Genomic DNA, 27,446 nt, shown 5'->3' on the forward strand with positions numbered 1-27,446 from the left:
TGAAGCGTGGTGCTGCTTTATTCAAACTTCTTCCCCGTCCCACACAAAGCAATTAAATGAGGAGGTGCTGGCGGGGAGCCCCTCCCTCAGACCCCAGAGAGCCTGCCTCCGTAGCCCTGTTATCTCCACCTCGGGATCAGGTCCGTGGAGAACCCCAGCCTGCAGGGAAACAGGCGAACGAGGGCGTGTGGGAACCCAACCTTCCCATCTACCACCACTGCCACGAGAGCCCGTGGCAGGGTCTGAGCCCACAAAGAGTTCCCCTGCTTTGACCGAACCAACACGTGGATTTAGTCTAGCCCCCAGATCTGCCTGATGTCAGGGCTAACTTGTGTAAGCACAAGCATTGGGCAGGACAGAAGGGCCTCGGCCCAGACTGGTGACAGAGGGGTCCCCGCTGGGGGCTGGTGGCAGCTCACTGCCGGGGACAACTGTGCCTGAGGCCGCCCTTGTCACAGGCCCCATTGCCGCGGGAGGATGCCAGCCACATGTGGCCGACTGTTACTGATGACTGTCTTCAGCAAAATGACTGTGTGTTTGTTTGTCGGGGGACAGTTCGGTGGTAGGAACAACTGTTACCTCCTGCAAGTAGCTGTCAGATGACATTGGGCAAGTGCGAGGATTTTCGTTTGAACTGACAATTACGCAGCCCCTCGGAAGTACGGGGTGGATCTGAGTGGGCAGCCAGTTACTGGACTCGATGGAAGAGAATGATTTGGGGCTCATTTGATTTTTATTGTTATTATTGAATTTTATCTCTGCTTTGAATCGACTGGTGGTTGGCTGTCTGTAATTGTTGAAACCAGAAATTGGACGTAGGTGTTTGGTGGAGAGGACCCAGGGACGATGACTTGGCCGCATGGCCGTGTGAAGGGACAACTTTCTAAAACCAATGCAATGGATGGCAGCTTTCCCCCACAGCTGGTTCCCTGCACTGAGAAGCATGCTTTTCATTTGTCAGCCACGTGGTTCCACAGGTCAAGTTCCACGTCCTTTAACCAAACCCACTGGGCTAAGAATGACAAATGGTTTAAACAGATGCTGGGGCCGATCACAGTAAGCCAAGAACTATTGGACCGAATTTCCGAGAGACTCAAGGAGTCCTTCAGCCTGAAGTTGACCCAGTTGTGAGCCTCTCCCAGGCCCCATGGGAAAAGCAGGCCAGCGAGGGGGACACAAGCGGGTTGTCCTGAAGTCAGGCAGGTGATTCACCCGGGGCCACCAGGGGCCACTAAAGCAGAGAAGCAGATTACGAGACAGCTCCACTCCTCCCAGCATGGAGGCTGGGGCCTGGCGGGTGTCACACTTCTGAGTAGGGGGGCGGTGCTGGGCCCCCATCTGGACTCTTGTATGGTAGAGACACCGCTTCCTCGTAGGATGGCAGGACCACCTGTGAGCAAGAGAGATGGGAGCTGAGGACTGGCCAGAAGGAACCAGGATCCCATCCTGGAGTCAAGAGGCTCCAGCCCCAACCTCTGACAAAATGGATGATGGTGATACCAGCACGCCTTGGGGTCATCCTACACTAGACACGGCATGCCCGAGACAGGTGCACTGTCTATTCCTACAGGGGACAGACTTCCCTCTGCCTGCCCAGCTTCAAGTCCCTGTGTGGTGTTAACAAAGCACCATTTTCCCTGGAAGAACCTTTTCCATCCACATGCTTTCAGAAGACTTGGTCCCACCCCTCAGATCCAGAGTGGGACATGTGACCTGAGTGTGGTCACTCAGAGAAGAATTTCGTCCTCTCTGGCTAACATCAGTGGTTTGAGGATAGCTTGTGAGCCAAGCTGGTCCCTGAGACATGCTCCTGGGCCTTTCTGCTGGGGTTGCTAAGAGGGTGGGGGATGTCAGCCTAGGGGTTTTGGCAGTCACTTTGCCACCATGAGGAAAGCAGAGTCAAGAGATGGAGAGGATGAGGTCACACCCAGGTGACCAGCCTCACAGCCAGCCTCTGTGAGCCAGACCTACATTGGACCTTCAAGTTCTGGGAGCTAATAAATTCCTTTTTTTCACATAAGTCAGATTGAGTTGGGTTTCTGCCACTTGCAACCAAAAGGGTCTTGACTAATACAATCCCCATTTTATAGATGAGGAAAATGACACCAAAAATTTAAACCAGCTGCTCTTTTCCCATGATGTATTCAATGAGCTACTTCTAAGTGTACCTCATCCCTCCACCTAGAAGGTCCCTTCCCTTTCCCAGCTAACTTGTATCAGCTGAGAGTCTAAGACTTGGACAAGTATCACCCATTCCAGGAAGCCTTCCCTGATACCCCAGGTGAAGCCAGGTACCTCCTCAATGTTTCCCTTTCCCCCATACTTCACACTGCGTTGCTATCAGAGCTCTGTGTCTGGATTTCTTGTGGGTTCTACAGTCCCCTAGGATGGGGTGGCATCTGCCTTCTTTGTACCCTCACGGTTGGATGCAAAGCAAACAATGAGGCAGAAATGGTGAATGCATGAATGAAGGAATAAATCCTAGACTATCAGAGCCAGAAGAGATCTCCACATTTCTTCTGGTCCAATCATCTCACAAGGGGAGAAACCGCAACCCAGGAAGGGAGAGAGACCTGCCCTTGGGGACACAGGGAGTGGCAAGGCTGAGACTTGATCCCCCACCGGGCTGACCTTCTGCAGCATCTTGGAGCCGCTCCTCTCCTCGGCCGAGTTCACGTACTTCATGAATTTGTAGCATCTCCACACGCACTTGAACATGTAGACCTGGAGAAAGAGCCAGATCAGACGATGTTTTGCTGACCGTCCTCACTGCCCCGGCAGGCCTGGGACAAATGCGGGCACTTCCTGGGCAGCCCCAGCTCAACCCAGAAGGTGACATCTGGCTACTGCACTCAGCTCCCTGTCCCGGAGCAGGGTTACCTCACCTGCTGGTCCCAGGTGTTCTGAATATAGTTCTTTCTACCCCCCCCAACGACCTCGTGCAGAAGGGAGCTTTGGGGGACTCCTGGGCCCCCCTCCAGCCTCCCTGGAAATGGTCCTGCAAATTGTTCTTCTCTACCCCATTGGGGCTAGAAGCTCACCACCTCCTGAGATGGCCCGTGATGTAAGCAACTGCTTTCTCTTAGCAGTGGTTGTAAGTTAAGGGGGGATCTTCAGGGTGGGGAGGGAGGCCCCCAGGGGCCTGTCAAAGGAACAATAACCTATGTAGGTCTCTGCCCCCGGTGCCTCCTAAGAAATGAGGGTGGGCCCTGTCTTCTGAGATTTCTCTTATCTTATGGAACCCCATGATGGAAACTCAAGAGGCAGGAATAAATAAAATGAATTATAAAAGAAGAAAGTAGGAGGCAGGTGAGGGAGGGTGACCAGTGAGACAGAGTGAGGAAGAGAGAAAACTTCCCCCAAAGGCGGATAAAGAACTGGAGGGGCAAGGGAGACAGAGCTGCGCGCTGGGCCCTGGGGACTGGCTCTGCAGGAGGGTATAGGATGTCAAACCACCACCCCTCCACCCCACCCCACACTGGCTCCTTGAATCCTTCAGGAAAGTTCTCACTGAACTTCAATGAAGCCCTTGGGCTAGGCCCATCCTTTGAGGATGGCTCAGAGGGGGGAAGTTCCGTTTCCAGGCTGGCAACAGATGACAGCAGAAGCTGCTCAGGGCGCCAGAAAAATCAGGCATTGACACCCGGTTACACCCACACACACACAGAAAGATTGGGAAGAAATGCGCCCCAGTATCAGGGGTGCTTGTCTCTCAGTGGTGGTGGGTCGTGAGCTGATTGCCTTCTTTCTGCTCATCTGTAGTTTCCAAATTTCTACGATGATCCTACTTTACTTTCACAGTCAGAAAAGAACACTCTTGAAAGCCTTTCCTTCTGCTGAGTTGACATCAGCCTCCCCAGAGCTTTGGGACACAGCCTCCAGGCCTGGCCTCTAGAATCCCCATGAGGGTCCTTTTGGTATTTGAAAACCTCTTGAGTCATCTCTTTCCAAGCTGAATTGCCCTGGTTTCCTTGACTCCCTCAGATGGAAGAGTGTTCTTACCTCTCCTCCCTCCTGGTTGTGTGGCTATTAACACTCTCCAATTTGTCCTCTCTCTCTAAGAATGGGGGACCTGACATGGGACTCTATCTTCTGGGTTTGACCCCCTCAGAGAGGAATTAAACTATTCCCCTCCCTCCTTTATATGACCAAACCTCTAGTAATGTGACCTCAGGACCCATCTTTACTTTGGTGCCTGAATCTTATAAAACTGTGACAGGGACAAAGCAATATTAATTTTGTCCCTTTCACAGATGAGACCTAAAGCCCAGAGAGAAGTGACTCAGAAGGCAACCAAACAGCTAGCAAGGGGAGAGCTGGAACTCATATTCAAGATTTTCTGAATCTGATTTCAGACAGAACAGCTCCTCCTTCCCTGGATCAGGGTCTCTCTGGGTTACACAGTAAGTCTCTGATACTCGAACGCAGTGGTCTTTCCTGCAGCCCCCTCCCCCTCAATGCAGTGTCCCCAAGGATCCCAAGTGGGGTCCAAGGAGCTGGTGGGGGAAGGTTGGAGGAAGGAGCCAAGAGCAAGTTGGGCAGCAGCGGGAGACAGTGGAAGACTTCCCTGCCTCCTAACAGTCTGGCATGGGAGGGCCTGGGCAACGCAGGCTCCCCACCCTCCCCAGGGCCGTGTCGGGGGGCCTCTCACCTTCAGGATGAGGACAGTGATGAAGGTGATGGAGAAGATGATCATCATCTTGATAAACTGGCTGTAAGCCACGCCCTCCTGGCTGGGGAGGTAATTCTGCAACAGATTTGGGGGCCGCATCAGTGCTTCTGCCCACAAGGAACCCTTCCGGGGTCCACTCGTGGAAGAATGAGACCATGTGGTACAACCGCTGTCCCGGCTGACCCCTACCAGGGCCCTAGGAGACAGGCACTCCGTACCATCAGTCCCCCGTGGCGGGCGAGTAAACCAAGGGAAGCAGGTGCAGTGGCTACCCGCCCAGTTGGCTCTTCCCTGGCTGGACCGCCCCAGCCCCCAGCAGCCACAGGCCCGTCTCTAGAGGCTAGGCTCACTGACAGAACCACCCTGTCCCCACACACGTGTGGGGCATGCCACAGCCACGCCAGCCAGCCATCTTGGGAATGGCCCCTCCAGAGCTAGTCAAGCCCTTGGCGTCCACAGCCCCATCCTCATCTCAGGGGGCGGGAGGGACCTCATGAGAGATGCTGAGTGCAAATGACCCAGCTGAGCCACTCCCAGATTCCTGGCTCTCAGCAACTGTGAGATGGCAGTTGTGCATGGTTTCAAGTCACTAGGTTTGGGGACAATATGTTAGACCACTATAAAAAATGAATATTATTTTTTTCCCTTAGAGTCTTTATTATGTTTATCTGAGTGTGTGTGTGTGTGTGTGTGTGTGTGTGTGTGTGTGTGTGTTCTTATCATGGACATCCTTAATTTCTTCAACTCAGATATCTCATTGATTCAAGAATCTCATCATGCCTGAAGAGTATATGTAGAATTAAAGCCTGAACTTCACAAAATCACTTACTCTGTTGCCACAATGATTTCTAAGGTCGAGAATGAGATTGTGGGTTGTGTTTTGTTTCTGTTACGCTTATCCACACTTTGGAGTGAAATACTAAATCCAACATTAAACCAAAACATGGGATTATACGAAAGATGATGCGAAAATGCAAATTCTCAAAATTCAAAATTTCGGAATTCGGAATTTCAAAAATGCGAAAGGCCCTACCTGAACAGTGACATTCTTTTGCAAGGCTGGCATGTGGGAACAAGTTGTATAGGTAACACGTGAGACTGGAAATCAACCTGTCATATCAGAATGCTTTTGTAGTTTTTCATGTATTGTATGTGCGGTTACACTGATAATCACGCCAGGGATAATTACATCCTTTAGTGGTGTTAATTTGGGGATTTGCAAAAATCTGAGGACGCATCTTTATAAAAGCTAGGCTACTTTATCATTGATCAAGGGTTGTAGAGAAAGGACCTGAGGCAGTCATCTGGTCCTCTTTAGTTATACGGGGTAGTGCCCTGAAATCGTGCAGAGAAGCCTCAAGGGCCATCTTGAGATGTGTTGAGTGCCCCCTTTCTCCATGAATTTTTTTTAAAAATGAATATTATTTCTGCGATGCAATTCACACCACAAAGTTCCCTCTGGGATCAGGCAAGGCCGTCCCTGAAGTCACAGGTCTGCCTGCTTCTTCCCTTAGTCTCACACGCTCCTCCCTCCCCTTTTCAAGGGTCTTCCTGAGAGCTCTCCCTCAGTCAGGTACTCACACAAGAACCCTCTCCCCTGGCTCCACCTCTAAGGAACCCAGCCTAAGCACAAAGGCACAGAGAGGAAGCAGCTCGCTCAAGGGTACAGAGCCAGTGATGGGGGCGGGCCCCCAGCCCACACTCACCATGTGGTTCATGGCCTTGAAGTTGAGATAGGTGGGTACTTCCATGTAGGAGCTGCAGAGGGTCAGGATGCTCAGGCAAAAGTCGAGCAGCTGCAGGGTCATCAGTGGGACTTTGGAGGGGCCCTTGAGGGCAAAGGCAGGAAGAAGACAAACCAGCAATGAAGCCCTAAGCCAGAGGTCCCTGTGCTGTTCGACACAGTCAGCCAGAGACACCGGGGAATTTCTAACCCACAGGACCCAGAAAGAAACGGATGCCCGCTGTTGAGACATCCCGCCGAGGGCTGGCAGCGGGACCTGGGCTCCAACCAGGGCCTCTTGATGCCCAGCCCAGGACCAGCAATTCAATCTCTTCCAGGACAACAGTTAGGGAAATTCTGAAAAGTAACTTTCGGGGAGCTGAGGCAGGGATCAACACCTCCATCATGGGCATCTCCCCTATGGATGTTCATAGTTGGCTTTAATCAACTTTATCTTCCTTCTCTCCACTTGGTTACAGAGGAGGGACAAAGCGGGGTCTGGGCACGGAAGTGGGCATGTGCCCTTTCCTGCTGTGTAAACTCAGACGGCTGGTATTAGCCACGTCCCCACAACGTGCTGCCTGCCCTGTATATACTGTCCTCTCTTAATGACCCCAACACATGGGGATGGGGAACCCTCACAGGTGCATTTTACAGAGGAAGAAAGCTGACCTGATTTGATGGGGTTTGGGCTTATCAACAAGGGAGGGCCCAGGGGACAGAGCCCCTGCCACACACGCCCCCAGGCTGGCCGGCTGTGGGACGTGGAGCAGGGCTGGGTACTCACCACCCAGCTGCTCTTGGAAGTGAAGTTGAGGAAGGCGGGCAGCTCAATGTAGGAGCCCAGCAGGGTGAGCAGACACAACAGGTAGTCCATGATTTGCAGGGACAGGAAGGGCAGCAGGTACTTCTCCCGGTTCTAGAAGATAGGCTCAGCACTATCAGGGAGTCCCCCACAGCCTGAGGTCCCCATGTGCCTCCCCCCAACCTCATCAGAAGCTCCCTTCCGTCCCTGGGTAATATGGCCCTCTCCCAAATCCTCCCCTCCTGACTGGGCCCAGGTCATTCCCAGTGGACCCACATCCCTTCCCCTGAAGGAGGTTCTGGGATGCGGAGAATGTAAGACCCAGACCCTGAATGCCAGGCATCTTGGTGTCCCCAGAGACACAGAGATAAGTGCCCCTGGGCCTCCAGAAGCAGCCAGGACAGCCTTCAAGAACCCAGCCAGGAAGGGCTTTGTGTCCATTTTACAGATGGGAAAATGTCAGAGAGGACTTCCTGGAGGTGGGGACGCTGAGGCTTGATCTGGAAAGAACCATGAAGGAAACGGGGAGGGTATTGGAGACAGAAGGGCCAACATAAGCAAAGGTCTAGTGAGGGGGAGGGAAGGCCCACACGGCTTTGGTGGTGGGACCCTCCTCTGTGTGGACCGCTCTTGGGGTGTTTGGTCACGGTCAGAGGCCCTTGGTGGCCAACGCTGAAGGTCCTCTCCTTCAACTTCAAGCAAGGGACGACTGTGACCAGTGTGAGTGCTCATGAACCCACCCTTGGGGACAAAATCACAGAAGGGTGGTTTTGTGGTTTCTCAGGTGGCTGTCTAAAATCACTCAGGAGGCAGCCCAAAGAGCCAAGACTCAGTCTCAGGACCTTCTGGAACCCTGGTCCACTTTCCTAGCTGGATCACACCCGGCTCTGCAAGAGGTACAATTGCCCCCTGGGGCACAGAGCTTCCAGAAGGATGCCATTGGCTCAGGGAGCGATGGGGGCAGGGCGGGCAAGGGGCATATATTCCAAACAGCTCCTGCTCCTTCCTTGCCCCACGCTGCTGGCTTGTGAGTGCCCGGCCACCAGCTCCCCAGGGAGGACACTCTTGCTGGGTCCTGCTCCGGTGGCTCTGTGTTGAGGCCCTGGCTTCCTGCCCCCTGGGGGCCAAGGGACAGCCTGGTTCCTCTTCACAGAAGCCTGAGCCACAGCCTCTCTCTCTCTCTCACCAGCTCGCCGGGTGGAACTGAGCCTGACGCATCTACCCTCCCCTAGTCTGGTTCCTCTCCCTGATTACGAAACCCACTGCTCTCTCCCCTTCCCACACCTTGAAATGACCCTTCCTCTTCTCACTCATGTGTGTCACCAGCTGGTATGACCGAAGTGTCCATGTGCCTGACCCTACTCTTGGGTGGGGTGGGGGGGGTTCTGCGTCAAAGTATGGAAACGAGGCTTTCCAAACTGCAAGAGAGCGTAAAAATCTCTAGGGTGCAGGGTGAAGGGGGGCGGTCTCCCAAAACACCCGCCTCCCACCCTCTTGGTGGCCATTGCTGCCCACCCAGCAGGTGTGAATGGGGGTGGGCAGGAGGGTAGCTGGGGCTCCTGGCCAGCCCCCAGGCCCTGATTCCCATTCCCCTCCCCTACAAACCCTCACCTTGACCACTCCGATCAGCAGGCTCAAGCTGATGGCAAAGAGCATGGTGATGAGCAGGAAGCTGGAGACCAGGTTAGCTGGAAGGCAAGGAGGGCAGTGAGGAGCTCCGAGGTGACCCCAGGAACCCCAGGCGGGTTCCGAGGACCACATTTTGGGAACCATTGGTGTGGGGGCTGTGACAGTGAGGAGTGAGCTCAGACCCTGCCCTCCTGCTGTTCTCAGTCTTGGGGGACTACGGAGATAGCAAAAGAGCATTTGGGGTAATATGGGACGCAGGGTGGGAGAGTGGCCCGGGTCTGCTTTAGCCAGGGAGAGGCCGGGGAAGGCTTCTCAGGAGGTAGCCCGTGAGCTGAGTGACCGGGAGTCCAAGCAGCTGAGACGGGGCTGAGCTCGGTGTGGTCTACACAGCAGAAGCAGGGAGCGAGGGGGTGCTGCAACCCAGAGCCAGAGAGGCCAGTGGGGGCAGGATCCCACCATAGGGAGTTTCTGTCTCATTCCAGGGTGGTGGGCAGCCACTGACGGATGTCATCAGGACAGTCCTGCTGTCACCTTCCTAAGGCAGTTGGGTTTGCAAAGCACTTTCCTCTCTGTTATCACACCTAGAGACTTGGGTGGAGACAGGTCTCTGCTTGCAGAGGAAAGACCTGTGGCTCAGAAGGAAAGAGGCAGGGCAACTAACCCCAGCCCATCTGCCCAGAGCCAGGGCCCCTCTCCGCACCTGCTCTCCCCACACCTGCCCCTCCCGCTCCAGAGTCCCCAGGACCTACCGAGCCGGAGGTAGCCCTTCTGCCACACCTTGCAGGTCGCCTTGCCGTGGACCACCTCCACTGAGTGCTCGATGAACAGCAATACACTCATGATCTGAGGGCAGACAGAACATCCATCAGTGGGGCCTGTACAGATCCACCCCTGCTCCCTCCCCCCGCAGAGGGCTGGGTCTATGGAGCACCCTGAATCAAGTGTGGCCTGTACACATAGACGGCTCAAGCTTTCTTCCTTTTCTCAGTTATGTGAGCTTAGGCAAGCTGCTCAGCCTCTCTGTGCCTCAGTTTTTCCATCTGTAAAATGAGGCTAATGCCTATAGCTACCTAAGAAGAGTGAGTGAGGACATCCCAGGAGAGCACTTAGAACCACACCTGGTTCTCAATAAAACAATAACTGTGACTACTGAAGGTCAAGTTTGGAGGGCGAGCGTCTGAGGGCTCCTACCAGTAACTGGGTCCCTCTTCTGCACCCCTTTTACCACAACGGGCTTTGGGCATTTCAGGATCTTGGTCAGAGTTTCTGGGCAGCATAGAGCTCTAGATTCTTGGAATTACCCACAGAGGCGTGGCAGCACCTGACCCATGACTCCCCAGGGAGCCCTGCCAATTCTATCCCCCATGGCCCCTCAATGTCCCCATCTGCAAAATGCAGGTACTATAATACCTGCTTCGTAGGGTCATAGTGGGGCAGGGTGGAATCATTCACTTAAAGTAGCTCTGCTCACTATAATAATTGCTGTTATCCTCCCTGGAAGGTAGGTTCCAGGCAGGGAAGGCTTATGTCTCTCTAGTTCACTGGCCTAGCTACTGTGTTGGATGGATGGATGGATGGATGGATGGATGGATGGATGGATGGACAATGAATATACCCTATCCAAATCTGACAGACCTTAGTGTTGTGGCCCTGGTGACAACAGGAGTCTAGCCACAAATTTGAAAAGACCTCGGAAGTCACCTTGCCTGTGCCCTCTGCCATCAGACACAGGACTCCTTTAAGTACGTCCAGCCAGGGGAACTCCCAGTCTTCTGTGTGTCCACCCACTTGCAGCAGCCTTCTGCCCCTCCCCCACCACTGCACACCCACAATTCTCCAGGCACCGTCTGGCTGCGCTGAGAATCACAAGACTATCTCCTTCCTTGCCGTGGATGCCCTACCTCTTTTAATATAGCCGAAGTTTACATTGGCTTTCTGGGTGGCCCTGCACTAGTAACTCGTGCTTAGCTGACAGGCAACAAAACACCCACCATCTGTTTTCCCCTTGCTCACTGTGTGAGGGTTTTTTAGCTCAGACACGGGTCTCAATTTGTCTTCCTGCCATGTTACATTCTGCTCAGGGGGCACAAAGGGACAGCACGGAAGAGTGATGAAGAGCTGAGCTCCAGAGTCAGAGAGAGATGGTGCTGAACCTGGGTCCATATGTGACCTTGGGCAAGTCATTTCACATCTCTGAGTTTTCTCATCTGGAAACTGGCAATCACTGGATTTAGTAAGGAATAAATTGTATTGTGTTTATAAAGCACTGAGCCCGGGGCCTGCAGTGAGCGTTCAGCAAACACAATCTGCTTTTGGCTCCTGTGAGCTTATAGGGGGTCGTGGAACGGACCAAGAGCAGGGTGCCGGGGGGTGGACAGCGAGCTCGATCTAGCTGCCCCCTCTACCTGGTGCAGGGTGAACCAAAAATGCTTTGTTTCACCAAAAAGTTTGAGATCAGCCCCAAGGGGAAGGCAGATGCTGTGGGGGCTGTGGCTGGCACCCACAGGAAGTAGCCGCAAAAAAGAAAAACCACTTCCTTAGCCCCTGAAGCCTGAGGCTCCAGCCCCTCTCTTCCCCAATTTCACCTTTAATGAGGGAAGGAGGGAGGGAGGCAGATGACAGGTCCATCCAGGACACAACAGGACACCCTGCGAGGGGGTGAGCTCCCCATCCCTGGGGGTGTGTGAGCAGAGCACCAATAAGATGCAGCTGCGCTTAGAAGGGCACATGAGTATCTACCAGGTGTGGCAAGAGAAGACTCTGGAAGTCCCATGAATCCAGAATTGTTGGAGATTTGGAATGAAGCTCAGAATCAGACAATCCCAAGCTCCCAGCTGCTTGAAAGGGTCTCTGCCCACTTATCTTCTAAGCACCCTCTGTTTGTTTGATAAGCTCGGCTTGCCCAAGGACATACGGCAAGTTGCGGACACTGTGGAGACTGGAGTCTAAGTCCCCCAGGGGTGTCCTGGTGTCTTTGCACACACCCCACTCCCTGAAACACCTCGGAGCCCCCGCTAGCCAGTACCCCAGAGTGTGTGGGTATTTCGATCATGCACCTATATCAGTAAAACCTTTTGAACACACTCCTCTATATTTCTTTCTTTCAAAATTATATGCGTGTGCTACTGTTCTGTTATTACCAACATCATCACACACACACACACACACACACACACACACACTCACCCAGAAGTTACTAAAGAACGTAGTTGAAAAGTGGAAATTCTAATACTGTCCTCCTGGGCCCCCCCATCATCTCAGGCATCACCCCCCTTTGGAGACCAGTGCTAACCCACAGCTGTCCACAGCCCCTAAGTTCAGGCCCTAAACGTCTCTCCCAGCCCTGCCACGGCACCTGTCATCCTGCCATTAGCATCCCAGCTACCCCCACCCCCCACCCCACCGTATCCCATGACCCTGAACAAGGGAGGGAAGGGGAGGGACCCCGGTACACCCTGACTAAGGTGCGCTGCCCTCACGTCCCAGTGATCCTCCCAGAACAAGCCAAGGGACTCTTGTGAATACTCCCACCCCCATTTCACAGACCAGGGAAGCAAGGCTCAGAGAGGGCCAGGGACTTGTCTGTGGCCTCCAGCTGGCAATGGGTAGGGCCAGGATTCAAGCCCAGGCCAACAAGCCCTAGATTTGACACCTTCTGCTATCCTTCCAGCGCCTCCCAGCCTCTGGCCTCTGCCTGATACCTGGCCCCCTTCCCCGCTCCCATGCCAGCGCCCTGGCTGAGTCAGAGGGGCACCACGCCCTCCTCCCCCCACAGCTTGTTCCCAGGGCAGCAGGGGCAAGAAATCATCCTCCTTTTGTACAAACCCCTTGGGTTTAAAACCAGGCTGAGCCTTTCCTCCATTTCTACCCTCCCGACAGTCCTGGAAGGGGAGAGAGAGATTTCTGTTCCCATTTGCCAGATGAGAACCCTGAGGCCCATAGAAGGCAGGCACCAGCCCCAAGTCTCAGAGCCAGGCAACCTCAGCATCAGCCTCAGACCCTCTGCTGGCCCCCTAACCTTTGGTAGAAGACACCAGCCTCAATCCAGGAGAAAGATAGGAGTCTCGCCTCCCTAGAAGATGGGATGGAAAGTTACTGATATTTTTTGAGTACCTATTGTGTGCTCAGACCTGCACACACAGGCTTATATCAGTCTCCCAAAACCTTGCAAGAGAAGCAATATTTTACAGATGAGAAAACAGAGGCTAAGAGAGGAGAAGTCACATGGCCCAGCAGGCATCTGAACCCTGGAGCCTGTGCCCCTAAGGCTCCACCCAGGGCTGAGTGGTCTTGCCAACCAACTGCCTACTCCCCCGCCAGGCAGCTCTAGACACCACCACCACCACCCCTGCTCAGGACCCGGCAGTTGGGACACGAGACCACCCTCTGCCTCCCAGCTCCCAGTGGGCCAGTTCCCCGTTCAGCCCCACCTTCAGTTTACCTGCTCTGGTCAATGAGGACAAACACTCCTGTTTGCACCCAGGGCCCCTAGGATGATTGAACTCCTGCAAACCATGCCCTCTCACCTCTAGGGCACCCAGGGTGGCCCACCCGGAGATGCACCTTGCACATCAGAAGGCCCTCACCGCTCCACCCATGTCCCTGACCAAGAGGCTTTGTAGTTCTGGGAAACTAACTGGCTCACCTACAGTGCATGCTGGGAGAGGCCCGGAGCCCCCCAGCATCCAGATGTCCCAGGGCCCAGGCCCTCACCTGCCTCTCGCCCCATCCCCCACCCCTGTGAGTACCCACCAGGGCAAAGAGCTGCCTTCTCCCGTGACCCACAACCTCTGGGGACAGGGCTCTTCTCCTCCCACAATCCTGGGAAACAGCAGCCACTCACCACCCTCTCCTCCAGCACAGCGTCTCTCTCTGCCTTCCCTCTGCAGCATCGAGGTCATGCAGAGTAGAGCTAGGGTGTATGGGTCAGGTGGTCCCGGGCCCGACCCAAGCTCTGTGCCCCTGAGCAAGCCACTAACCTCTCGGAGCCTGTCTCCTCGTCTGGGGAATGGGGACAATAACCAGACCTGCCTCGTAGGGCTGCTGTCAGGTCAAAGGACAAGCTAGCATGGAGCCAGGCATACAGCTTGTGCTCCATAAACGAACACGTTGGTCAGGATTCATTAATCTGCATAGATATTCGTTCACTCCTTCTGTTTGTTCATCTGGTAAATACTCTTGGAGCACATATTGGCTCCAGGCTCTATCCGGAGAAACCACTGATCCTGGCCTGGCCTGCAGGTGTCGTGGACCCTGGGGAAACCACAGGTCACCAGTGTGTTCAGTGCCATAACAAAAGACACGAGGAGGACCATGGGCCCCTGATGAGGGAGTGATCACCACCATCTGGAAGACTCAGGAAGGCTTTCACAAATAGGAAAAGTCCGAGCAGGGTTTTGAGGGATAAGTAGGAGTTTCTCAACAGAGAAGAGAAAAAAAGCATTCCAGGAAGAAGGAACACCATATGCAGAGGCCCAGAGGCTGAGAGGGCAACTCCAGGGAAACCCACAGGCAGGAATGCCTCTCCCTGAGGGAGGGAATATTCCCAGTGTGCCACTGAGCCCCAGGACAACGCAGTGACCAGCCCAGGTTCACGCGGGAAGTCTGCTGCAGAACCAGAATCAGCCTCAGTCCTGACACGGAGTCAGGGCTCAGGCGACAAGACCACATCCGTGGTGGCCAGGCTCAGCCCAGCCCGCCATCACCGCTGCTCTCCATTCCTCTTTTGTACCTCTTCCCTCTGCTTCTTCCCGGTTTCGGTTCCCATTCCCATCCCCAACTCGTCCCTTCTCTCTCAGTAACACGCACAACTTCCCAGAGCTCGGCAATGGGGCAAGTGGCCAGGAAGTCAGGAGAAGGCCTGTGGGTTTGCCTGGTGGTTCTGAGGAGCAGCCAACAGCTTGAATGAACTAGAGGCGGCAAAATCACGGAAGGTGGGAGACACGGGGGCACCTGTGAATATGGCCAGGGCCACAACAGCAGCGAAGCCCCAGCTGAGTGTGATGGACAAAATGTTGGCCGGGCGGGGCTGATGGGGGCGACGTGCTGGGAGGTGGGGGGCCATCATGTGGCTGGGTTGGGCCATCATGTGGCAGTGAATGTTTTGACGACAGGGGCAGTAATAATAGAGGTGACCATGTTTGTGACCGGGTAACAGACAAAAGGCGATAGACAGAACCCCAGTGGGCATTCTGGGAAGCCGTGATGGACTGCCTTGATAATATGGCCATGACATTGCTGCTGATGTTGGTGACAGCAGTGACATCTTGATATGACGACCACGACGACAATCATGGCGGTGGAGACACGAAATCCCCAATTCTAGGGCTCAAACACCACTCTCCAGTCCGAGGAGGTGGGCTCACCCTCTCTGACCTCTGGGGGCTCAGGACCCACCATCTCAGAAGAAGGTGGGCAGAGCCCCACCCTCTGAGATGCCAGGGGGTCCCCTTTACAGAGACCCACTCCTCGGTGAGCACCTACCAGGTGCCAGCCAATGCAGGACCCTTTCTGAGCCTTCCACTTTATTTGCTCCTGGCAAATCTACCAGGTCAGATTGTCCCCCCACTTACACTGGAGGAGAGCGGTGGGCGGGGGGGTGGGGGGACGGTGGTGCTCAGTATGACTTGGCAGAGGTTGCACAAGGAGCCAGGCCCGGGCATGTCCTCAACCCTTCCCCAACAGATAATGCACTTTGCAAAATGGGAAGTGGGTCCCCAGGGCGCACACCCCTTCCTGCCCCTCTCCCTTTTCAGGGCCACCCCCACCCTGACCCTGTGTCCTCTGGCTCTGGTGGCCCAGCGACCCAAGGGTGGCAGCACATTTAAACCATTATCATCACCCTCGTCATCACACCCTCGCTGAAGCTCGTCTGCCCATCCTGTTTTCCCTGGGGGCCCCTGGCTTGTCTGGGGGGGGGGGAGGATAAGAGAAGAGAACCAGACACAGGAGCTTCAAGAGGAAACTCTCCTCCCCCAACCCCTCCTCACCAGCCCATACTTCCTGCAGACACTTATGAAGGCCAGGGCGGCGGGGGGGGGGGGGGGGGGGCATTCCCTCACAGCATTATCTCCCCAGCCAACCCCAGGTACCATCTGCCCATCCCTCTTGGAGGAGTCCGGGCTCTGCTGCCGCCCGGGGCCAGGCTGCCTGCTCTGCCCCAGAGCCGGCTCTCCTCCCCAACCCCCACCAAGGCTGTTGCTCTGCTCTCCTCGCCCCCACCCCTGCCCCTCCACTCTTCACGGACCCCTCCACCCGGCCAGGTTGCCTCTCTGGGCCTCAGTTCCCTCATCTGTGGAACAGAGGGAAGGATCCCTTGCCTCATGAGGCGGTCACAAGGAGCAGATGAGGTGACACGTATCTGCTACCAAAGACGGATCCACTCAGAAAGACAAACTGACCTACAGAAGTGCTCGTGTGTGGTCGGCGGCGAACCACAGCCCCTCACGGCCACGGCCACGGCCACTCTAACTATAAGCTCCCCAGACTAGAAGCAAGCCTCCGCAGAAGGACAGGCAAATACATGGTGATATATTCAAACAGTGAAGTACCGTGGTGGACCTTTGGAGGGGCTCAGGGTCATTCTCCAGGTTTGGCCAAAGCCCCCATCATCCTCCACTTCCTGGGTATCTGGGGACACACCGTGCCTCCAAACTATTCTCATAAGCCATCAATCCTCTCTTTACCTTCTGAGCGAGGCCACCCCCCTCCCTTGAGGGCTACCGCTAGCACGGGACAGGGCAGAGGCCAAGACCTCCTGGGGACACCCGCAGCCCTTCATCCTCAGCTCAGCCTCGTGAGAAAAGTTCTTCTCTCCCTATTGCTCCCCACTTTGCAGGTGAAACTGAGACACGTGGACTCCAAGTTTGGACGAGCCAGGCCCCCTGGCTCTTAGAGGCAACTCTTACCCAGTCACCGCCAAGAGGCGCACCCTCCCCACGAGGTCCGGACCAGGAGCCTGAGGCAGGGGTGGGGGGAGGGGGGCCGGGGGGGCTCTCCTTCTTCCTCCACCACAGGCTGCCAAGTTGACTGGCCCCTCCAAGCTTCTGTCCTCTCCGGCCGAATGGAGGCTCCCAGGTTTGCTGCCATTTGTGGGGGTGTTCGTGAGGTACCGGGTGTGCCTCCACCTGGTTTCCTGTGAGTCTCAAAATGACCCTGCACGCTAGCGTCACTGACCCCCATTTGCCAGGAGAGGAAATTGAGGCTGGGCATGGGGGGAGGGAGGCCCTGGGCTCACAGCAGGGCTAAGGGCTGGAAGGGCAGGGAGCCAGCACCCGCCCCTGCACAGCTTCATGCTCAGCTTCCTGCCTCATTAGGGCTTCAGGACTCTGTGTCACCTCCCCCCTCCCACCTCCATCCCCAAAGAGACCAGCGCAGGCCTCGCAGCAAGCACAGAGTGAAGTCTGGGTTCCGGGTCTGCTGCCTTGGGCTCAAACTAAAAGCTTCATTTCCTGGGGGAGCTCAGTGTCAAGGTGGTGACCGAGAAGCATCAGACCCCCCCTCCCAGACTCTGCCCTCCAGTCATGGGGCCCAGTCTGAACAGGAGGACCCCCTCCTCCCAGCTGGTGTCTCCCCGGCCTGAGGTCTGGCCTACCCTCTCCCACCTCACAGGGTGGAGACCTCCACCACTCAGCCCACCAGGCCTGGTGGCACAGGAAATGTTCCACTTTGCCCCCAGGGGATCTAGCGCCCAGGCCGCAGTGGGTCCAGTGGGTCCAGCAGCCTCCACAAGTAGCTGTGTGGGCCTCCAACATTTCACAAGTTAGAAGGCAGGCTACATGTCCCAGAGATGAGAAGCATAACTCAGGCCCAACTGGGCCCCCTGGGCCATGGCACTGGGGAGGAACCACAACTCCCCCACTACCCCTAGTGGCCTCTTCACACCTTCAGGAGGGGCACAGACCAAGGTCTTTCTGCCCCACATGGGGCATCAGGTGTGAAGGCAGAGGCCCTAACAGACTCTCATCTGGGGCTTTCCCCACCTGGCAATTGGGGCCTATTTTTAGGCCCTAAACAGATGAGATGAGCTTTCAAAGGTGTGTCTGCTCCCCCATCCCGCTCTGGGCCCCGGCTGGCAGCCCCTCACCCCAGTGGGGCCACACCAGCTCAATACCTCAAAGCAGTCACCCTTGAGGCAGGAATTCCTAGCCCTGGGTAGCAGATGAGGAAACTGAGGCCCCGACGGCAAAGGTGTCTGCTTACTCCGGGTCACATCACCTGTTAGTGATGGAGACCGTGCTATGATTTTCAATCTCAAAATGGAACAGAAAGAAGAACCCCTGGGAGTCTGAGAAGGACAAATCAGGAGGGCTTCCTGCAGAAGGATGCTTCCTATGAGCTAGACCATAAATCAGAAATGAAGACTTGGGGAGGGAAGGATCTCGCAGACAGGCGGGCCACCCCCAGTCCACGGGCCAGGTAAGGAATTCATTTGTTCACCCACTGGATCATTCCCTACACCTGTGTACTGGAAAGGGCGCCCCCAGAAAAAAAGCCGCTGTCTACCCTCTGGAGCCAGCCAGGAACCTTCCTGGCCCACTGCTTTCTCATCTCTAAAAGGAGAGGATTGGACCAAGCAGAGATCCATCCTCTGGGCTATGAAGCCTGAGAGAACTAAGGAACTCCATCCAGCCTCCCCCACTACTCCTCACAGCCATCCCTCCCTAACCCCCAGCTCTAGGAACATCTCAGTCTTCCAAACATCACAGAGCCTCTCCCTCCCCCGAGGCTTTGCTCAGGCTGCTCCCTCCCCAGCAGCCCCAAGCACACACCCGCTCATCCTAAGCACACCTCTGGCCTCCTCCAAGAAGCCGTTCCTGAATCCCCAGCCTCCACTCCAGGACTGGGCTCGGGCCCCTCATCAGTGCGCCCGTGTCATCCACCATCACACCTCTCCTTGAGCCCGGAGCCCCTGGAGGCACAGGCCATGGACGTGTCAGGCCCAGACCCCGGCCTGGGGCTCAGCACGGAAAAACGAAGTCATGTTGGAGAATTTATCTGCATTAAGAACAGGCTCCTTTACACAAGAGAGATTTGCTTGACTTTCTTTGTTTTGCAATTTAAAAAGTAGCATGCTAGAGCAACCAGAAAAATAAAGCAGCCCTGGGTTATAACCCAAGGCATAAAATAAATAACCACGAGTTTCTACGGACATAAATAAATACATCGTTTAGTTATAGAACAGATAAGGAGAACAAACCGATCTCCCATGAGAAATTCCACATATCTCTAATATTAGGTAACTCGTCTGCCCTCCAGAAGTAACTTTCCACTCCTTCAGTGACGTTCTTCCAGAAAGGACAGTATGGGGTGGGGGACAGCGGGGAGAAACCCGACAAACACGACCTTGGCCAGGCGGTCAAGGTCACCATGAACGGTGATGAGACATGTCGGGAGTCCACACCTTTGATAGGATGTGCTGAGAATCTCCCTTCACCTCTGCCGCCTCCCTCCCAAGAACACTTCACCGGAGCCCAACCAAGAGAAAACTAAAAGTCCCTTTTGATGAGTATTTGACTAAATGTATGAGCAGTACTCCTCAAGACTGTCAAGGTCACCCAGAACGCGGAAAATCTGAGAAACTGTCCCAGCCAAGGGGAACCTGAGGAAGCACGAGGATTAAATGTAACGTGGTACCCAGGGTGGGATGCTGAGAGAGGAAAGAGATCCGAGGGAAAAGCTGAGAAAAGCTGATTAAAGCCTGGGTTTGAGTCAGGGTCCTGATGGGGACTCGATGGTGACAAATGTGCCATTCTAATGTAAGATGCTAGCCCCGGGGGAAACCAGGTGAGGAGCGAACAGAAACTCTACTGTGTTCACAAGAGTTCTGTGAATCCAAAACCATTCTAAAATTAAATTTCCTTTAAAAAGCAGTACACGCACTGAGCGCCTGGGTGGCTCGGTCCGTTGAGTGACCGACTCTTGATTTCCGCTCAGGTCACGATCTCAGGGTCATGGGACCAAACCCCAAGTTGGGCTCCCTGTTCCTTGAAAAGCCAGTTTGAGATTCTCTCTTCCTCTCCTTCTGTCCCTCCCCCTGCTCATACTATAAATAAATAAATAACATAAGCTTAAAAAAAAAAAAAGTAGTTTATGCTCATTGTACCAAGTAGAGAGAATATAGGCATGTAGGAAAAATTAGAGTTTTCATAACCCGATTACCCAGAGATAGCCAGAGCTAGCCTCCTTCTCTCCTTGGCCTAAAGCAGGTGCAAGCTTTTCATCTGGGCAAGGCATTTTAATGCAATTCTAGGCAGCTTGGAGGGGAAAAGTCAGGGAAGGAGCTATTTCTGGGCAAAGGGGTCTTCTGGGGACTCGCCCACTCCTGTCATTGGCTTAGGACGGACGTACTTTGGGTTGCCAGACAAGCCAGGCCCAAAGAGGCCAATTTAAGAAAGGTCTCTGGGGGTCCTGGGTGACTCAGTAGGTTAAGCATCTGCCTTTGGCTCAGGTTATGATCTCAGAGACCTGGGATAGAGCCCCTCATCGGACTCCCTGCTCAGGGGGAAGTCTGCTTTTCCCTCCTCTGCCTCTTCCTGGCTTATGCTCTCTCTCTCTCTCTCTCTTTCTCTCTCTCTCTCTCACTCTCTCTCTCAAATAAAATCTGTAAGAAAGAAAGAAAGAGAGAGAGAGAGAAAGGGGAAGGGAGGAAGAAAGGAAAGAAAGAAGGAAGAAAAGAAAAGAAAGTTCTCTGACTCCTTTACACATGCAAGTTTGAGTCAGAAATCACCCGTGACCAAGGAAACCCTCTACACAAACCCAGGGGGACCTTGAGGGAGACCCTCCAGACCTTGGACACAAGAGAGTCCTCCCATAAGGAGGTCCCCCATGACCGATAAAGTGTAGCGCTGTCTGAGGATACCAAAGACCTAATTTAACCCTCCCCAGAGAGGCCAAGTCCAGGAATAGCTCAGTGTGCCGTTGTCATCCATGACCGGCCCCAGATGACAACCGTCTGGGCCATCAACACATCTGGACAGCAGCTTCTCTTTTTCCATCCAGATGTTAGAGACACTGCCAGCACACCTGCCACCCAGCCCCTCCCTGTCCTTTCTGGGAAGGAGCAGAGGCTTCTCCAGACTATGATTCTCCATTGCAACAAACCAAGGAGCCCAGAGAGGACTGCCCAGGCCAGGAGTCCAGCGTCCAGGCTTGCCCTCTGTTCTCGTGCCTTCTGCTCTAGAACATCTCATGGCTCCCATGCTTCATGTTACAGACAGTGATCCTCAACTGGGAGTGATTTTGTCCCCAGTGGACATTCGGCAATATCTGCAGATATTTTGGTGATCACAGCCCAGGGGTGCTGTCGGCATCTTGCGGGTACAGACCAACCATGATGGTAAACATTCTACAATGTGCAGCTCAGTCCCCACAACAGAGAATTCTCCAGGCCCAGATATCAGTAGTGCACTATAGTGAAGGCCTCAGCTTGCTCTCAGCCCATACCACCTCCCTCGCCCCAAGCCGAAGCCTCTAAGTCGATCTGGGTAGTATCCCTACACAAGCTGCTACCCCTCAGTCTCTATACTTTGCACACCTGTTCCACCCTGTCCGTACTCCCCACAAGAAATATCTATGCCTCCACCAGCATCACCACCTCCAAGAAGGCTTCCCTGATCACTTGCCCACACTTTCTCCAGCTCTGTGAGCGGGCCCCGATGTCATTTCCCCACAAAGAGGTGAGGACCTCAGACAATGGGATAAAGAAGAAACCCCAACGGGGCACCTGGGGGGCTCAGTTGTTGGGCATCTGCCTTTGACTCAGGTCATGATCCCAGGGTCCTGGGACCAAACACCGCATTGGGCTTCCTGCTTGTGGGAAGCCTGCTTCTCCCCTTTTACTCCCCCTGCTTGTGTTCCCTCTCTCGCTGCCTTGCTGTCTCTCTGCCAAATAAATAAATAAAAACATCTTTAAAAAAAGAAAGAAGAAGAAGAAGAAACCTCAAGGGTCCCCAAGTCTGCACCACACAAGACAGACAGCGGCTGGCCCACATGGCTTGCGTATGGACTCTGTCTGGCCAGCACGGGAATTTCTTTCCATCTTGAATCAGTCACCGATGCAGAAACATATCAGAAAATGCAGCATAAAAGCCTGTGTTTCCTGCTTCCCAAGGTGTCAGAAGAGCAGCTCCCGGGCCCACTACTCCTTGGTGGCAACAATCAGCAGAAGCCAGAGCCAACCCAGGATGGGACCCCCAGGTCAGCGCCGACCGTCTGTGCCACCGCCCTCCTTTCCATGACCTGTCCAGCCCGCAAACAGGATGGAGTTAGAACCCCCAGGGCCAGTCCCCTGACACCCTCCATCATTCTTAAAGGGAAAACTGAGGCCCAAGAAAAAAAGTCATCCCAGGTCACACAGCCAGTTAGTGGCAGAGCTGGGGTCAGAGCCCAGGGGCCCACTTCCCACAGGGACCGTCTGCGTCCATCACTGTCCTCCAGAGAACATTCTGCTATCTCAGAGCTTAAAGAGGCCCTAAGGATTGGGGGTGGGGACAGCCAAGGTGCCCTCGCCATCTCTCAGGGTCACCCCTCTGGCTGGAGCCAGGCAAGACAGCCTCTGAGCAACTCCCCAAACCAGCATTCTGGGGTCTGACAGCTTAACTCTGGCTACGCGGCCATGGGCGCTGGGTCTGACGCACACCGATAACAAACACTTCCTCTCCATCAGGCACTGCTCTGAGCCTTGTAGATATGAACTCCCTTGATGCTCTCAGCAGCCCTATCAGAGACGTAGTACTATTTTCAGTGAGGAAACTGGGGTTCAGAGAGGTTAGGTAAGCAACCCAAGATGCACAGCTAGGAAGCAGCGAGGCCAGGACTTGCACACATGCGTGCACCCAGAGGCTGTGAGCTGATGCCCCTCGGGAGGCCGTGCTCTGGCCACAGCCCTGCCTGACCTTCCCCGAAGCAGAAGGCAGGTGCAGCCAGGCTGAAGCAGGTCACAGACACCCACCACAGAATGCCAGATTTAGGCTAATTTTGAGGAAGCCCTTCTAGGCTCATGAGAAAACGGTTACCCACAGGCCCTGGGGGAGCTGGGTGTGGCTCAGAGTGGTACAGTGGGTGGGGGTGCAGGGAGAGGGTCCGGACAGAGACCCCAACCTTCACCCACCAAGACAGAGTGGGGAGCTTCTGGCCCCAGGGGGCTGGGGCTCACCCAGTATCTCCCTACATTCAGAGAAGATAGAGGCTCCATGCTGGGACTGTGAACACCAGCTTCCCAAGGGGAACCGCTGGGCCGCTTCTCCGGAGCGTGGGCCAGGCAAGCCATCCTACCCATCAGCACAAGATCGCAAGTTTCCTTTGGTGGAGAGAAGGCCGTGGGGTGCCAGGCTACCAACCAGAGGCTCCAGCCCCCTCGCTCCCTGCTAGGGAGTCCCGCCTTCCTCCCCAACCAAAACGCCCAGGGCCCCCACTGGGGAAGAAGCAGATCCAGCTCCAGAAGTGGTCTGGGTCCTCAGACCTGCCTGCCTTCCACAGCCCCTTCCCAGCTGCTGTTGCATTGGAACCTTGTGGATGCTAAGTCATCCCATTTTACAGCGGCAGAAACTGAGCCTTGGGGGAAAACAGTGAGTTCCATTCACTTAGAAGGAGGCCCCTTCTCCCACCCCTGTTCCTCCCCGGCTGTGGCTGCAGAGCCCCCTCCCCTGTTAGGCAGAGGGGGAGACTGAGGCCCAGTGGTGGGCGGTGGTCCTCCCAAGGTGGGGAGTTCCGTAGATGGGGGCCCTCTCATTTACACCCGTGCGTGCACACGTACACACACACACACACACGCACGCATGCATACACAGCCTCCCCACGCCTGCCTGCACACTCACCATGTGGTAGATGGCCAGCGCAGTGGTGGCAATGCGGACGTTAAAGCAGCAGCAGGTCTGGTGGACGGCAGGTGTACGGGGAGCCATGGTGCCGCTGTCCCTGGCTCCTAGGCACTGACAGGGAGAGCCCAGCGCCTGGAGCAGGGCAGAAAAGGGGAAGCTGCAAACTGCCCTCCTCACTTCCTTCCTGCCCCTCAGACAGGCAGGGGCCCCCACTCGTCACCATGGGGGCGGGGCAGCAGGGAAGGGCCACAGCCTGCCTCTAGAGCCCTGCAGCTGACCCACTGCCCACCCCCGGGGAGGAGGGCCTCCCTGGAGAAGGCAGGTTCTTGCCCCTCAGGACCCCGCCATTCGGTAGCCAAGCAGACACATGCCCTGCTCACGGGATGCTCCCATCACTTCTGGAAGCAGCCTTTACCAAACCCACTTCCAGACAGAGAAACGGAGGTCTGGAGAGGTCAAGACCATCACCCCAAGTCACATCGCAGTTAGTGCCGGTGGCAGGATTCAAACCCAGATCCGCCTGGAGGCCCATGTAGCTCCCATGTCGTGTTCCGCACACGTCCTAAGCATTATCCTGGGTGGATTGTTGTAACCCTCCCCTCAGTCCCTTGAGGGAGGGACTATGACTAACCCTGTTTTCCAGATGAAGAGACCAGGGCCCAGAGAGGGGAATTGATTTGTCCAAAGTCACACAGCTAGCGTGTGGAGGAACTGGGATCTGAAGAGGGGCTGACTGGCTCGAGAGGCGGCCCCTTGGAGCGGTTCTCTTCACTCCATCCCCAGCCTCTGATGGAAGCACACACTTCCTGAGTTCCGTCCGAAGCAGGACAGAAGAATAATTACTGAGCAAATCCATCCATCATGCATCAGGCCCGGGGCTAGGCTCTCCCCACGGCTGGCTCCTTAAGGCCTCACAGCAATCTGGGAAACCCTCCGCCAAGCATCTCTTTGGGGGTCTCCAGACCCCCTGAGTCTCCCATGCAATCAGGGATCTACCCCCCCACACCCCTACTCTTGGGAAAAAGTGGAATTAATAAAGCATGACTATTATCAGGCTACACTGGGGCCTCTACTCCCTTCTCGAGTGATGAATTATCCGTACTGCAGGAAAAGAAAGGAGTATGAGGCACTTGGGAAATCTCTCCAAGTCTGCTCTGCCCAGACACAGAGCTCTCTTGCAACATACAGCTTCTTCAAGAGAACATGGGGGACCTGAAGTCCCATTCCCGCATGAGGTCAGGGACTTAGGATTGGCCACTACGGCTTCTAGTCATCTCTGCCCTGGAGAGGTTATAAAAGGTCTCTAGGCTCCTCGCCCTGGGCAGGAATTGTGCTGTTGGACCTACATCACTGAGCAGGTAGGCGTGATCAAACCTTTCTCTGTTTGCCTATGAGACCAAGAGGGACCCCGTAAGCCTGTGGCTCCTGGGCGACCCTGCCAATCCCTTCCCTACCTCGCTTTCAAGCCTCTTTATTTGCATCACAGGCCTTGCTGGGACCAGACATCCCAGAAAGGAGGTACAGCGTCCTGGATCGGCGTGTGGGCTCAAAGCTCAATGCCTGGGTTCAAATCCTGGCACCTGCTGGCGGGGGAGCCAACACAGCAAGGGAAGTCCGGCTTTGCCCAAGCGCAGCAGGACCTGAGTGTCAGGAAATGAGAAATGCAGGAGCCAGAAGGGCCCTGAGGCCATGCTAGGGAGTCCGGAGGTAATGGAGCTGGGAAGCCACTTGAAAATTTAATACTATAATAAACGAGAGCCATGAATAACATTATGATTTGGTGAAAACTGAAGCAGGTGTAGAGCCAGTTCCCAGAGAGAGTGCCAGAACCCACTGCTGGTATGTGAGGCCATTTTGTATGGTATATGGATGAACACTTTTCATTTTTATGGTAATAAATTCATTTTAATGTGCATTATAAAAATAGACATAACTAGCCCATGAATTTTGTGATTTTCCATTTATGAGTATAATATAAAGTCCCTTTTTAAAACAGATGCATTTAAATAAAAAAGCAAGTCGGTTTAAAGAAAAATACCAAGCCGGCTGCAGGCCAGGGGGCACAGCCAGGGGGCGAGCAGGTGGAGTAAACAGCCAGCGCCAGCGTGGGCATCACTGGGAATGCTCACAGGAGCTGTGTGATCTCAGACAAAGTGCTTGAGCTCTCTGAGCTGTTGTTTCCCCATCTGCAAAACAGAGGCAGAGGGTCCTCATCCTTGATGAGGATGAAAGGAGGTTTGTTTATTTCCTCCCTTCTCTTCTCGGGGCCAGCCTGCTCCCCACCCCCACTCCCTCCCCTCAGGCCCTTGGGCAGAGGCACAGTCTGGACTTGAATCCTGATCCACCTGATCCTGGCTGGGTCCTGGCCACCCGCTCCCTCCCCGAAGCCTGGAATTCTGATCCATCCTTAGTTCCCGCAATGAGTAGCCTGCCTCCGGTACATGTGGGGCCCTGGGTGGGAAGGGGAGGCTCAGTCAGTCCCTATGGGATGGAAGCCCCTTCCTCCCACCCTCCTGAGGAAGGGATGCTTGTTATCCCAAATGTCAGACCCCTTCACCAAGGCCACTGAGATCAGCAGAATAAAGAGACCCACATGCCCTCCCAGGAACTTGAGAATCTATGTGACCTGACATGGTAAAGGGACTTTGCAGGTGTGATTAAGTTAAGAATCCAGACGGGAAGATGATCTTGGAATATCCAGGGCCCAATATAATCAACAGGAACCATCAAACTGTAATCATAATCATCATCAAGAAAGTAATCATAAGTGAAAGAGGGAGGCAGGAATACTGGAGGCAGACAGATCAGAAGATGCTAATTTGCTGTCCCTGAAGATGGAGAAGGAAGCAGAGTTTCCCTGTCTGAAACGAACGCACCCCGCCCATACCTGATGTCAACCTGGTTTTAGCCCCGAGAGAGCCATTTTGGACTTCTGTCCTCCAGAGAAGTCAAGTAATAAAGTTGTGTTGTTCAGCCTGCCGAGCTTATGGTCATTTGTGACAGCCGTGACAGGAAAGGCATCCTGGCCCTCCCTGGTCCCTGGGTCTCCTGGACACACCACAGAAGCCACGGCTCCCACGTTGGGCATGTCACGGACTTCTCTGAGCCTCAGTTTCCCTCCTGCCACTTATCAGACCATGAGCACACCCATCTCATCGTCTGCAAGGATGAACTAAGGACATGTCTGTGCGGGTGGCAACCCTCCCACTCCCCTCACCCCTCTTCTGTGCTTTTCCATGACAAATGACACATTTTGGGCTTCTCCAGACTTCTTTCTAACTTCTTTGCCAGCTGGTGGAGAGCTTGCAAACTGGAGACCTTCAAAAGTCCAGATAAGGAGAAGGGCAGTGCTCCGTGTTCCTGCAGTGGCCAGCCAGCGGGGACGCACCTGCCGGCAGAGTTGTCCTCCTGAGTGTCCCTTCTGACAAGGGCATCTGCCAGGATTCCCCCTTCCTCCAAGGTCACCTTTCATCCCCAAAACGTCTTGTCTTGCTTCCTAATCTGCTGCCACACTCTGTTCTTGTTTCCACGGACATCTCACTTTCCTCAAAGGTAGTTACATGTGAGCTTTCTTTGTGAAGCCCAAAGAACATCTCTGGGACCTCTCTCTTCCCCCACATGCCTGGAGGTAAAAATAAAACCCGCCAGGACTCTACCGGCTTTCATATTTAGACAGAGAGCTGGGGAGTCTCATTTTTTCAATTAACCTGAACTACTTAGGAGGGCCCAGCTCCCAGTAAGGACTCAACGCGGGGGAGCTATACTGATAGGATTATTGCTCAGATCAGTCACTAAACC

The 27,446-nt window shown here is 54.6% G+C and overlaps 1 protein-coding gene across 1 annotated transcript; it reads right to left on the reverse strand.

The window, feature by feature from the left end:
* LAPTM5 (lysosomal protein transmembrane 5) lies at positions 1–24,129 on the reverse strand. Its single transcript, XM_082685589.1, has 8 exons — positions 23,646–24,129; positions 9,579–9,672; positions 8,812–8,888; positions 7,183–7,314; positions 6,379–6,501; positions 4,652–4,747; positions 2,632–2,724; positions 1–1,390 (listed from the first exon to the last, which is right to left on the reverse strand). Exons 1-8 carry the CDS (start codon positions 23,730–23,732, stop codon positions 1,301–1,303), a joined length of 792 nt encoding a protein of 263 aa, XP_082541715.1. The 5' UTR covers positions 23,733–24,129; the 3' UTR covers positions 1–1,300.
* Positions 24,130–27,446: the final 3,317 nt, after the last annotated feature.

This window comes from Mustela nivalis (assembly GCF_964662115.1).
Source record: "Mustela nivalis genome assembly, chromosome: 10".
Lineage (NCBI taxonomy): Eukaryota > Metazoa > Chordata > Mammalia > Carnivora > Mustelidae > Mustela > Mustela nivalis.